The following is a 13,795-nucleotide window of genomic DNA, read 5'->3' on the forward strand; positions in this document are numbered from 1 at the left end:
GGAGCACTCGCAGGCCTCCCCGTGGGCCTTTCTGGGGCTCCTCGGGGGTTTCTGTATATCTCTGCCCGAAAAACAGCCCGCGTTAAAGCAGCGGGGCTGGCTTTGTGTGTGCGAGGAGTAGTCTCTTCATCCGAGCTGGTTTGTGCTGGTCGGCAATGCAAAGCCCGGCTGTAGAAGGAGAGCTTAGCGTTTAACCGAGGTGCCGCGTTGGTGCTTCAGGAAGCAGAAGCTCGTTTGAATGGGGAGGTGTCAGGAGAGTGGGTCTGGTGTTTGCATGTGATTTGGCCTCACTGTTTCAAGTTGTGTGCGTGGGGGTTATTCCTCGCCGTGGCAGGGTTATTGGTTGGTTCCTGACTGGGGGAAGAGCACCTGCTGCCGGGCATCAGGTGGTGGGAGCTCATGGGTGGCTCAACTTCGGTTTCACGGTGGGTTTTGGTAAGCTCGTGTGACCTCATAGTTGCTAAGCATTGCTTTCATCTGTGCCTGGCAGGATATAGAAGACTTTTGAATGCAGAAGGTAAACCATGTATGATACTTGGGACTGTTGTGTTTTTCAGATGAGTAAGTTTGGTGCAGGACAGGATAGCTATCTTTAAATGCTTAATGTGGACCCTTCAGACTATGCTTGAATGAGAATGATGACTAGCCCTTTCCCCCAACCCCAGCTCACAAGTCCTCTCTACCAACAGTAGTGCTGACTTCTCATGCAAAACAGGTGAAAGTGACTATAAGGATTTCTTACAGAGCATTTCGGATGCAGAATTCTATTTCTGAGCCTAAAGAATGCTGTTTGCTAGTCCCTCCTAGGCAAGATATTCACTCCATGCTACCGTTTTGATTTTCCCAGAGTCATCGTAAAGTGTACAGAGTCACTCACTCTCACTGTTTGGTCGCAGCTGCAGGCAACAGCCAGACTTCTGTGACATGATGTTGAAGTGCCTTTGTATTAAAACTTGAGCTGCAGATGCACTGGGTATCGGTATTTAATTAGCAACTACTGTGGAGTGCTGGGTGCCATCTGTGTCCCAACGTTATTCTAAACCAGAATATATTAACAGCGAGTGGAAAGGGTTGAATTAAAGTCCAAGTGCAAACAAGGGCTGCTCCCCTCCTCCTTCAATTCGGTCATGTTGTCTTATGGAACAGTAGTTAGGTCACGGAGAACTAAGGTGAGGGTGACAAAGAAAAGCCAGTTCCTGTGTGCTTTACTGCTGTTCACTTATGTTGTGTCTCTGAAAGAGTTTCCTGCTCCTTGGGAAAACTTCTAGGGGCTTACAAATAGGAAAAGCTTAAAAATTGCTTGGAGAATGTATGTGATTCTGTCATCTAAATCCATAACGTTGGTGATAATATCACAGGAAATTCAGTGGGGGGGGATCTGGGTTTTCATGTAGGGAATTTCAAATACCAAACTAAATGCTCTATTTAATGAGGGTCAGTTTGCCACCCTGTGGAAGTTAGTGCCCTGCTGAGTTGGGTGAGAGTCAGGTGCTTAAAATAAGTACTAAGTGTTTGGAGAAGAGGGAGAGCGATAAGATGGCAAAACTGCCAGCTGAGTCAGTTATTCAGGACAGTGGGGACTTGAGACCAATGTGAGGAACTTCAAAGTCGGATGGTAGATAAAAGGCAGTGTTGACAAACGCGTGATAGTATATATTGGAAGAAATAATTTGAAATGCCTACTGTTTGGTCCCAGGTTAAATAATGAACAGGACAGAGAAGAGTCGTGTGCGTGCCCTTGTCTTTTCTCAGAGGGCAAGAGCAAACAACTGTGAATGTTACTGCCTTTAAAACTTTGAAAAAACATTTTTCTTCAACATATGTCTTGTAAGAGCTCTTTGAGACCAAGTGCTTAATAGCAATCATAAAATGATTAGACATTTGCATGTCTACCTATGGATGAGAATAAGAATAAAAGATACAGGACTGAAAATCTTCTGGGAGGCAGGGGAGGAGTAATTGGCGAGCGGGAGAAGAAACAGTAAGTTTGGAAGATTGTTACCTATTGTGTGGCCTGTTCAGGATTTTCCTGCATCAGCCTTTTGTTGCTGGGGGAACGGGCTGTGTACCAGATGGAGTACCAAGTATAGCTTGGAGCTTTAAGGTATTTGTTTTTAAGCTGGCCTATCCTGATTTCATATGTTTTTAGCGTAGCTAGGGTGTGGAAGTTTTCCCTTTGCTAGGTTTGATTAAACACTTATTACTGTGCTTTACATACTAGAGGGTGAGCTGTTGAAAATGTGCAGCAGATAATTGGGTTGTACTTGGTTGCTTCCACTTGTAGAACACGAAAAATAAGGCAGGAAGAGACCTCAAGAGTTGACCCCAATGATGTGTCTCTGCTCCTGGTGAGGGGTGAGTAGGTCTACACCATTTCTGCTTTATGCCCATCCTACTTTTAAAAAGCTCCAGTGACAGAGCATCTGCGTCCTTAGAAGGCAGCTTATTTCAGTGTCTAACTAATATCCTATAAATGTCACTGTGCTTTCCCTTAAAAACAAACAAAAATTTGGCCACCTGCTCTTTGAGTTCGATCTCTGCATTTCTTAATCAGTTCCCCTGTCTGTAACGAGGGGATTATGTTCCTGACTTCCTCTCTGAAATGTCTGGATGTCTGCTCATGCAAAGTGCCGTGCGAGGGCTTGGTATTATTACTGCTGTTCATACAGAATTCCCCAGGCCTGCAGAATGGGCCTTTTACTTATTCATGTTTAGCTTAGTAGACAGAAGCTGCTACGCTATCTGTAGCAGCTCAGGCTTGGAGCCTGTCGAAAAAGCACCTTTGCCTCAGATCTCGGCTGCAGCAAGCAAAGAATTGCCCACTTTTGCTTACTAGTGTGCTCTTGTGTCTTCCTTCCGAAAGAAGCTGATCCTGACTCGTCAGACTGGGTCTCTTGAGCACTCTGGGGCGGGAGCCTCTGCAAGAGGGCAACGCTGGATTTCTTCCTCTTCGTTTCCCATTTTGAAGAATCTCTTTGCAACTTGTGGAACTGTATTGGTCCATCAGCTATTCTGAATGTAGCGGGCGAGGCTTTCCTTCTCCCCTGTGAAGTCTTCCTCCTTTTTTCCAAAGCACTGGAAAAATCTAAATTTTTTTTTAGTCTGTTTCTCAAAGTTAATTAATTAGATGACACAAAGCCTGTCAGTATGTGAAGTACCACAGATGCTTGCGCACACATTGGAGTATTTCAGCTTTGCGTCTTTCTGAAGCCAGTACGGTAAAACGTTCATCGTGGCCGTATTTGGAGTATAATAGCTATGGCATTCTTCATTAGATAGCATTGTAGTGCTCTTGAGGAGTTTCTAGGGGTTTTTAGGTAATAAATCATCATTTATAATCAGTCTGAATAGACTTAAGAAACCTGTCATCATCTTTTCTAGTTTCTTTTTGGCTTAAATCCAGTCAACTTGTACAATATATAGTGTTTATTTGTGGTTTCAAATGTTGGGGAAACATTAAACTGGGGTTTAATGGAATAGTAGTCTAATGCAGCAGCTTCTATTGATAAGTCATCAAAGCTGTCTTACAGAAGAGCCTTTTCAGTCCTGGCTTTTAGCCCAAGGTCGATCTGGTTTCGCAGAAGTTAGTTTAATTTCTGATGTATTTTCTTTCCCTTAGGTGTCAGTTGTTGCTCCTTCCCCAGCCAGACATGAAAATCTGCCATCGCTCTGCTTGTTACTGTGGTAGCAGTTTCCATCTTGCACAGCAGCATTAAGAGTCAGACTGCAGTCTCTTGAATGCAGTAAATTCTGTCAGGGTGGAGACGAAGTTGTTCATGCTGTTACTTAGTCTAAATATTTGAATTCTGTTGCTTAGAAAAAGCTGTTTAATGTTGGCTCTTTAGATAAGTTTTGAGCTGTCATTTCCAGTGCGTGGTTATAATCACAGGTAGTTTAACTTGCTCCAAAATAACTAGTTTATTCTATATTTGCTGAATTCAGTTCAATCTCACAGAGTTGTTGCAATTGTCCTACATCAGCAAATTTATGGAACAGACCTTATATGGTGTTGACGTGGAGTCTGTGGCTAAAAAGTGCAGGTTTGGGAGCAGTTTCATAGTGCACTGATTCTCCATGCTTTTGATTTCAGTGCTCTCCGAGAAGTTAGTGCCTTCTTATGCTCCCGACTTTTTACCTCATTGGTAATGAAAAGAGGAAGTGGACCGGATCGGATCAAATCAAGCTGAATTCTGTGCTGTTCTTGCAGTCGCCGCTCCCGGAGGATCTGACCGCCGCATTCTTAACTGTACGGGAGTGTGGCTGTTCTGGTCAGTGTCTGCCAACAGAGGCTGCTTCTGGCAAGGGTGCACCTGAGTTATCACAAGTAAACACTGGAAAGATGTTCAGTACTGCATTGCAGGGCATGAAGCTGCTTATTTCCACCCCCCGTTCCCCTCCATCTCGGTGGCACGCTAATCTGCTCAAACAAATCCAGTCTCTGCCATCTCACCTGATTAACAAGTCGGTGCAAATGTGATCGCTGCCTCCCCCAGTAGCTCCCAGCTCTCCAGAAGTGGGTGGGGAGTGCTTGTGAAATTCTCCATTCCTGGATGCCGCCTGTCAGGGTTTGTCCTGGCACCCAGGCAGTAGAGATCAGTTTCTCTTTCTAATTGCATATGTCTGAATGAATCATCATGCGGTGCTTTTAAATCACTTGTCTGGACAGATGAAAGCAGTGCTATTGCCACTGGTGGCTGTACCTGGGAATGGTGATGAGACTGAGAACATGAGGAATATTAAAATTGTACTGTTAATTCCTTTGGTATGGTTGAGGGGTACCAAGAAATACTTGAATCGCAGGCTATTTTTGGTTTGTAAAAATGCCCTGTTTTCTTCTTGGTGGGCTTCCTTCAACCAGATAGCTTCCAGTGATTTTACTTTTGAGTAAATGATAAAGAGCTGGAATTAATGCTTGAGATCCGGTTTGTCCTATTTGATCCCAGACACTTTGGGTTAGGGTGGAAGTGCTATGAGAGAGAGATTGTACTGGAGATTCCCATGTCTGTAGGACCATCCAGCAAGACTAGATTTCTATGATCTTCTGTGGCTTTACGGAGGTGCCAGGTGCTCGTAGCATGTAGCTGATTTAGCTGCAAATCATGGATTTGGTGCATAAAGTTGAGGGTTTGGGTTTCATTTCATTAATGTGGACACCATTGCAGCTATGTGTTTCTTCCACATTGATCCCAGGCATGTACATTTTTGTCCTTTCTGTAAAAGTAACAGGCTCCATTCTGAATTTGGAACTGCATGATGCACTAAGGACCTTATCTGTTACAGCCCTTGCCTTTTGCTGTATAGTTTCTTTGACTGTTCTCTCATTTGGTTTATGCAAGCAGTTCTCACAAACACTGGTAAAACTTTCTGCGTGCATCAGTTAGACGCACACCTTTTACATTGGAACAACACGTACATATTTCTTTTGATTGTGGGGGTTAATGACGTGGGTTAACACATTGTAATAGATGGCTAGTTGTGGCTGTCTATGTACAAGCTTGTCTGTTTTGCTGTTAATTTAACCTCATGTTAAAATTATGTGTTTTCAGCCCTCATATATACATATATATCTATGCATGCATATGTTTATGTCTCCATTTTTAATATATATATTAAAAATATATATGCAAGTAGTTTATAGCTAAATTAACACCAAATTCTTCACAGGGACTTCTCTGCTTTCACTCTCCTTTGTATCAAGGCAATATATGAACTGTCACATGGCATCTCTATCTCGCTTCTGACAGGTCCATAGATCTGCCTTAAGAACGTAGTTCTGCAAGGCAAAGCTCTCTGAGACCACTCGAAAGTATTTGCTTGATATTTAGCGCTTGGGGAAGATGGGCAGAAGAGTATCCTGTTCTAGAAGACCTGCTCTTGCTGGTCTGTCTGTGTGCCCATAGGTATAGAAACTGTTTATAGCTGAGCAAGAATTTTCTCTCTTTCTTTGAAGGTTTCTCTGCATCCTGAGTGAAACCTGCAACAGAGATGGATACTGAAGGCTTTGGAGAGCTTCTCCAGCAGGCAGAACAGCTTGCAGCTGAGACAGAAGGTATCTCTGAGCTACCTCATGTAGAACGCAACCTGCAGGAGATCCAGCAGGCTGGGGAGCGCCTGCGTTCCCGCACTCTGACCCGCACTTCCCAGGAGACTGCAGATGTTAAGGCGTAAGTATGGAGCACTGGCGTTGGAAACTCTATGCAGAGGGTAGAAGCTGTTTACGGGTTTGGTTTCTAACGTGTGGGGAGTCTTGCCAGGAGGACATGCCTGGGAGAAACAGAATGACTGCAGAGTTGTTTTTTCCCGTTCCCCCCCCCAACTTTTTCCTACTTACAAAAAAAAAAAAAATAGTAATTGAAGGATTACTACTGATTACTGAAGGAGCTGCTGTCTCTGATTGCAGGCACTAAAGCCAAAAAGTGCAGTACCTTGTTCTGGCCGCTGCTGAAGACATTTACCAACATGCTATAGAATTTTTCTATCTGGAAGGACTTGGCAGCTGTGCAGTACTGCAGTGGAACAGCAGAAAGAGTTCAGCAGGGCTGAGGTGGTTAGGTATACACACAGGGCTGTTCAAAGTTTGTTTTTTTATGCAGTTTTCATAACGCAGCTGGGAGCCCTGTCTGTAAATGGCTAGCTGCTGACCTAAATATTGGCAATGAATTTGGGTTTAGAGTTCTGTCTGTTCAATACTAATTTCATACATGTACAATTTCTTCCTTATAGGTCTGTTCTTCTTGGGTCTAGAGGGCTTGATATATCTCACATTTCTCAGCGACTAGAGAGTCTAAGTGCAGCCACTACGTTTGAGCCTCTTGAACCTGTGAAGGACACTGACATCCAGGTAAGGGCATTTCTGACGTGTGAATTACACTGCCCTTGTAACTGCCATTCCTGTGTTGTGGTTCAAAGCTCTTCTAAGGCCATTGTGGAAATAGTCTTGCTCTGTTTAATTCACTGGCTAGAGGAAGTACAGAGGAGAGATGCTGCTTTCAATGGTGAAAAATGTTTGAGTTAGCCATCAGAAGCAGTATTAAGTACCAGACTGGCAGAAGTACTTTAGGTTCCACACTGTTGCTGAAGTGAAGAGGAACTACGTACTTGCTGCCTTTGTGGAGCTGTCTTTGGCTTTGCAAGCCTAAATTGCACAGGGATACCTTGCCCTCGTAGTTTTGAGACCTGTTTTTTGTGTCTGATTGGAAGAACACATGTGGAACCGCTTGGCAATTTTGAGGTGCTGGAATAGGGGGCATTTAAGTCAATATGGAAAAGAGGTGAGTACAGCTTTTTCTTTCACTGTATCTCGATGTCATAACGTTGTCTTCGTGGTAGACTGACTTAGCCATATTTCTTATGCTTTGCCAGCGTGATTTAATCTTGTAAATCTTCCTGTAGATCATCTCCCCAGGTGTCTTAGAAATTAATGTGACCCATCTATTTTTGCTTTATGATAGTTGCCTGCCCTTGCGGATTATCTTTCTTCGTGACGAAGAAATCTGTGGTATTCATTACTCAGTTAAGAGCTAGGTATGGAATTGATGTTGTGAGTTGCATTGAAGACAATAGTCCGAATTACTGGTTAATCACTTTGAAGCTTATATTCTCTCTCCTTACTGGCGGATGGCTAAATTAGGAGGTTCAAAAGAGTTGTAAGCTCTTCTTTTTTGCAGAAGTGGTATGCCTTAGGTTACTTAACTTCAGAAGGGAAAGGGAGGGAAGGGAGGCCTGTGAAGAGTTACCCCATTTTGTCTCTGGTATGTTTTATTTAAGCAATTTGGTGCCATCCATTTTGGGTGGAGGGGCCCTTAGTCTAATCTCATTCTAGTGTTAGGAGCCCTGTGGTCTCCTCTCTTCAGTCAGATTGACTTAATTCCCTGTTCTCTAAGGACGATAGCCTTTCCAGTAGTAGTGGTGTGTGCCCTGGGTCCTGTAGCAAGGAGGTGTTTCCTTGCAGGACAACAGTACTCCTCTGTGTCGGGGCTGCCTTCAGCCCTCTTGGGCTGGGAACGCAGCGGGGTGAGTGTGTGCGTGAAACTGAATACTCAGGGCACCTAACGTGTTTCTCAAATACGTGATTTCTTCTTGTGCCTTCGCACCTCTTCACCTTCTGGCAATTCCTAGCATATTTGGCTATCTTCTTTCACCCTCCCCAGATGATTTTCCTGTCTTTTTCACTAAAAATTAGTGCACTCTGGAGACTGACCATTGAATGATCATAGAGTGAGAGCTCTAAACCACTGGCACTGTTCACTTTCTGTCTTTTCTCATTTTATTCCTTTGTTCCAATTTTTGATGTTGTATTTCTAATTGGTGATGTTAAACTTGGTACATGTCTTCCTTGACCTCCATTCTGTCTAGATTTTTTTCAAAACTCTTCCTTTTTTTTTTTTTTTTGTTTACTACTGCTGTTAATTCTTTGATTTCTGGTGTTTTTCCTTTCTCCTTTAAGAGCAATCTTATTGTAGATTCTCAAGCCCAGAAGCAGTGGAGCTCTTGACTCTTTGGATTCTGAGATTTGTGGCATATGGGAAAAATGGATAGGACTGCGTAATACTCACATTTTACTTTATTTTACTGGTCACCTAAACAAAAAGTGAAAGCTTTCTTCTTTCTTAATTATACCAGATCTCAAGGCCTTGTCATTTGATATGGTGATTCTGGTATATTCCGGTGATGATCTCAGTATATTTATTTTTTTTTATGACCCATGTCAATATTTGAATGTTTTTCATTAGAATGCCTTTATTTCTTTAAAAAAGGAAGTGTGTAAGTTTGAATACATGGCAGTTGACATTATGGACTAATGTCAATATAAACTATTAAAATTAATAAATAAAAATAAGCATTTTTTTTAAACAAAAAAATGACAGATGAGATTTCTTAATTGGAAAAGTTTGAAGGATGTGGAGGAGATTTTTTTTAAAATATCTTTCCAGCTGAAATCAAGAGATTTTCAACCATGCTTAAACAAATTTGGTATGAGACCCATTGATTTCAACTCCAGGTGATTTCTGTGGGAACTGGGTACTTACCTTGCATAGGCATTCTTGAAAGTTTCTTAAATATTGGTCCGTTTAGGTGCTGAAATGCCTCTGTCTAGCCATCATTTTCAATCTGTCTTTTTGCTACTAAAGTTATGATTTCTTTTGGTCTCATAGGAGAGACAGTTTGAAATGCAGACAATTTGAAACGCAGACATTTTGAAATACAAGCTGGATACTTTTTTCTTTATATAAGGCAGTTTAATTGACTGAACATTTTCATATGGTCTATTTCTCATAGGATTCTAGTCCATCCTAGTGGAGCTTGACATGAAGCACGTGTGTAAGTGCATGTGTAAATGTCATCTAGTAAATATGAAATTTCTCATTCATTGTTTTCAAACTTAATAAAAATGTTTATGATTCTGAATAAATACTGTGCTTTTTAAATAAGTTTGTTGTGAATCTAGATACAACTGTATTCTCCTGTTACGGAAAAGCTTCAAATTTAGCATGAAAACAATGGTTAATTGTAAATCAATGTGTTTAAATGGCCAAATCAGCCAATGAGATTCAGGCCTTCCTTTAGGAAGATGGCTAAAAAGTACAAATGAAAAGCAGGATTGAAATCAATAATTTAAATCAAAGTTCCCCGCTTGCTGTTTTGAATCATGATTAACACTGGTGATTTAATCAGTGATCACTTTAATTTAAATCTAACTACTCATGTCTGAGGGCTAATACATGTGTGCTTTGAATCTTGAATTTTTTTTGCAGGCTGTGTGCAGAAAACATTCATAGTACATTAGCTGAAACCGAGTTGCAATGGGAAGGTGTTCCATTTTTAGGTCATCTTGCAGGCACGAGTACCATGTCAGTCTTAAATGTTTTGTCCCTGTTTGTTTTGCAGTTAACAGGTGCGAGGATTTCTGTGTTGTTTTGCAGAACATCATCCTCTGCTCTGTCTGAGGATATTTGCAGTCAAACCTCGAGCTGTCTGGCCGATGTCGACAATGGTCTGTGATCTGAAAGTAACTTGCTTAGAATGTGGACAAGTCTCTGCGCTCATCTGTAGGTTCTGGTACACAGTCATCAACAACAGGACCTTGTCCTTTCAGAGTAGTTCTTTATTAAGGTTTTGCTCTTAGTTACGTAAGAGGACCTTCGTGTTACACACTACTGATTGTCCTTTAGTTGGGTCTGTTAACCAGGTAGGTCGTAAAATTATTTGATGCTTTAGATAAAGATGTGCTACAAAAGCTTGTTCCTATGTTGTTGGTTTTTTTTATACCTTCTGATGATTATGTTGGGATTTGTTTTCATTCTTCCTAGCTTATTAGTTTCATAAGGCTTCTTCAGGTTTGTTGTGTTTATTTTGGGCCAGATGTAGCTATCCCTTTACACTGTGTAGCATTCTCCTTCCGTAAGTTGCTCCCATTGTATCCTGGAAGGCAGCGTGCAGAATGATAAAAGGAAGGGATCCGGTTTATTGTTTTACAGGACTCTACTATTCCTCTGCTGTTAGTCAGTATTTACGCAGACATACTGGTAGGCTTTAATTCTGTGGATTGGGAAGAGCTGTTCTGTTCTGCATCAAGCCTGCAGCCTGCACTTTCTAACATTACCATTACTCTTTTTTAACCAACAAAAACTTCTTCACAGTTTATAGTCAGTCCTGTAGGTTCAGCTGTCCTCAGTCCTGTAGGTTCAGCTGTCCTCAGTCCTGTCTTTTCCTGATGCTCAACACTTACACTCACAAGCCTGTGTAGTTTGCAGCAAATTTGTTTAGCCTTCAATCCCATCTGAAACTTATTTGTCATTTGTAGATTCTTTATCACTTTAATTATTCTTGCATATGTAGTGTCCTTCAAGCTTCAGTTTTAGCAGGTAGTGTTATTAGTTCATAAATACTTTACAGCATCATTTGATTAAGAGGCTGAAACTTTTTTCAGATGAGCACCTGAAACCGCAAGTCTGTGCAGTCTTCCTCCCTGTAAAACTGGTGGGACTCTGCACTGGTACAGCCCACGTACACCACAGCGCGGGAGTAGGTGATGCCTCTGGAGGTGAATATGGGCGCCTGTGCCAGAGGCATAGACCTAATGCTTAGCCTTTGCTGACTGTTGCAGTTGTGTGAAGGTTACAAATATGGTTAAATCTTTATTGTATGAATTTTAGGTTTCTGCTAACTTCTAAATTCTATCAAAGCTCTTACAGCATGAAAATACTCCTTAGACTTCCTGCCATGTGCTCCCACATCACTCCTTTGCATCCAGTGATTTCCCGACAGTTTGCTTGAGCTTCTCCAGCTTTCTTACCTAAAGTATTTACTTATTGTCTCTGTTCCTTCTTACATTGCGGTCTACTCTAGCAGCCTGTATGTGGGCAGCATAGGGAGATACGTTAGAATCTAATCTCTCAAATGACAACAGGCAGCACTGCAGAGGGAGAATTCCAGGAAATATCCCATTTCTTTTAGAGAGAGTAAAACACAGCAAGAAAAATCAGAAGGGAGCATCCCAGGGCATGAAGTCCCAGGACGCTGATGCGAGACATTCAGAAAGCATTAAGAGATTCTAGGAATTCACCTTAATAGAAGCCTCAGGTTGGGTTAACAAGCAAGAGGAACTTTCTGTACAGAATCTCTTTTAAATGGTACTCCATAGTGCTGACTAAGAAGTGCACCAAATTGCAGCTCAATTAATTACCTGAATTATTTATCAGTTGTAAAATGTAGATTGCTTGCACATAAAAGGGTTGTGAGTCCAGGAAATGTCTCCCACTAGAGCATTAGGCCAGGAAGATTATGAAAAAGATTTTAAGCTTGCCACTAAATTATAGGAATTTGTATTTTTCCTCTCTCATGTCAAAGACTGTGTTCTTAAATTGCATGCAACGCAACAAACACTTCTCACAGCCAGTCCAGTTCATAACAATTCCTATGTCAAGAGTTTATAAAGATCAAGGTTTTTTTAAATTGTCAAAAAGCCTTATTGTGGCAAAATATTTTCAGAGTTGAATATGGTAGTCGAGTGATTCTTGATGTTCTTGATGCCATATTTAGCACATAAATGCATGTTGGGTTTGTTTTTTGTTTGTGGCTTTTAAAAATCCCAGGTAAGGGTTGATCATGCAAGCTGGTATCTCAAAGACGGGGTATATGTGTATAAGCATACTACTGTCATTCTGTTCAGAAAAGGTATTTCTTCACTCTTCCGAAGATGCAAACTATGATGTCCTCTTCTTGTGAGCACTGTCGTAGCAGACCCCTCTCAGGTCCCAGTGATGGCAGCCAGAGGAGGAATTATTACAAGTATGTGGAAAGGCTGCACTATTGTAACGTGTAAGCCAGGACCTGGCTCTTGCACGTGTGCTGTTTTGGTTTATGTATGGATGTCAGAGGAAGGTTTGCTGCTGCTCCAGTAAACTTGTTTGGGGTACCTGGTAGGGGTTAGGTGCAGGATCAAGGCCTGATTTATACCTACTAAGATAGTTTGACTGATTACAGTATACGTTATGCTTTACTGTGTGCTTTGTGTTTTGGACATGTCATGATGGCTTGATACTAGATTTAGTCCCCCCGTATGCTTCTTTTGAAATGTCCAAGCCCAAAGTCATGGTGGTTATTTTAAGAAATGGTGTTGCTCTCACTTCTAAGGCTTGGTCCAGCTCTGTGCAGATCTGTGAAATGAGTGCTCGAAACGGACACGAGCTCTCCTTGCATACGTTGCTTATCTGCTTTGAAAGTTTGAGGTGAAGTCCTGGCTCCATTACACTGAAGGAAAATTTTGTTGAATTTGTACAACAGTTTCACCTTGGCTTCTGATCTAAGCAGAACTGAAATTAAAGGTTGGAAACCAGGGTTTGGTTTTGATTTCTGGGTGTGGATGTTCAGAGTACTGACTGAGTAGCTCTCTGGAGGTCTAGATACAGAAGTAAGAGCTTTTATCTAAATGAGGGCAGAAGGTTAAACTGAAATTTGTCCAAGTGGCAACTGAGGCAGACTGAAAAACTTGAAAATATCCCAGCTACTTAATTTCAGAGTACCATCAACCGGCTTTGTATCAAAGGCAGCTTTGACTTCTGTTTTAGTGTTGGTAGAATCTGGGTCCCAGGATGCTCGCCCCAGCACTGTACATTCTGTTTGTGTGTATGTATGCCTATGACTCATAATTATAAAACACTTACTCTGACATCAGGTACCAAAAGGGTGCATTATTCAACCAGTGAGCTCTTACTGCTATTTTATATTACCATTTGTGATATGCTTTGTGGTTGGTATCTGCTAGAATAATACCAAAGCCTGTGGTAATCTACTAGAGTGTAACTAAAATCAGAGTTTATAAATGGAAATGCTGACACAACCTTAAAGGGGCAACCTCAAGTGCTGTTCACCATCCATTGTTTGCATTAGCTTAGCCTGAAAATGCATTTTTCCTTTTGCAGATTTTGTCCTTTCCCATTTGCCAAACATTGATTTCTCCCCCTCCAAGTCCTTCAGTTCTAATGGAGCTTGAAATTAAGGTGGCTTTATTTTTCTGTCGCTTCCTTGTTCACCCTAATCGATGATGCCAGCACAGCTGTGGGGACCTTTTAACCATTGCAGGGCCAGGACAGTGAATGCAAGAGGGCAATCTTCTACTTTTTAGGGTCAGTTGTTAGCCGATGGTTTCTTTGCATTGCTGCAGTCCGAATGGAAAAATAGTATTTGTGGTCATAGTTGTGAATTCTTCAAAAGCTGTAGAAATCTTGTGCTCCAAAAATACCTCTCTACAAAGGTTCTCAGAAGTCTGTTCACACCCCCCCCCCCCACCTCT

The 13,795-nt window shown here is 41.8% G+C and overlaps 1 protein-coding gene across 1 annotated transcript in view; it reads left to right on the top strand.

The window, feature by feature from the left end:
* Window positions 1–4,244: 4,244 nt before the first annotated feature.
* The window catches only part of NUP93 (nucleoporin 93), an 81,184-nt gene continuing 71,633 nt past the window's right edge, over window positions 4,245–13,795 (top strand). The window contains exons 1-3 of the mRNA XM_019471380.1: window positions 4,245–4,324; window positions 5,951–6,164; window positions 6,724–6,841. Of these exons, the coding sequence (XP_019326925.1) occupies window positions 5,986–6,164; window positions 6,724–6,841 (297 nt within the window). The 5' untranslated portion in view covers window positions 4,245–4,324; window positions 5,951–5,985. The remainder of the gene's footprint in view (window positions 4,325–5,950; window positions 6,165–6,723; window positions 6,842–13,795) is intronic.

This window comes from Aptenodytes forsteri, unplaced genomic scaffold, assembly GCF_000699145.1.
Source record: "Aptenodytes forsteri isolate BGI_AS27 unplaced genomic scaffold, ASM69914v1 Scaffold33, whole genome shotgun sequence".
Taxonomy (NCBI): Eukaryota; Metazoa; Chordata; class Aves; order Sphenisciformes; family Spheniscidae; genus Aptenodytes; species Aptenodytes forsteri.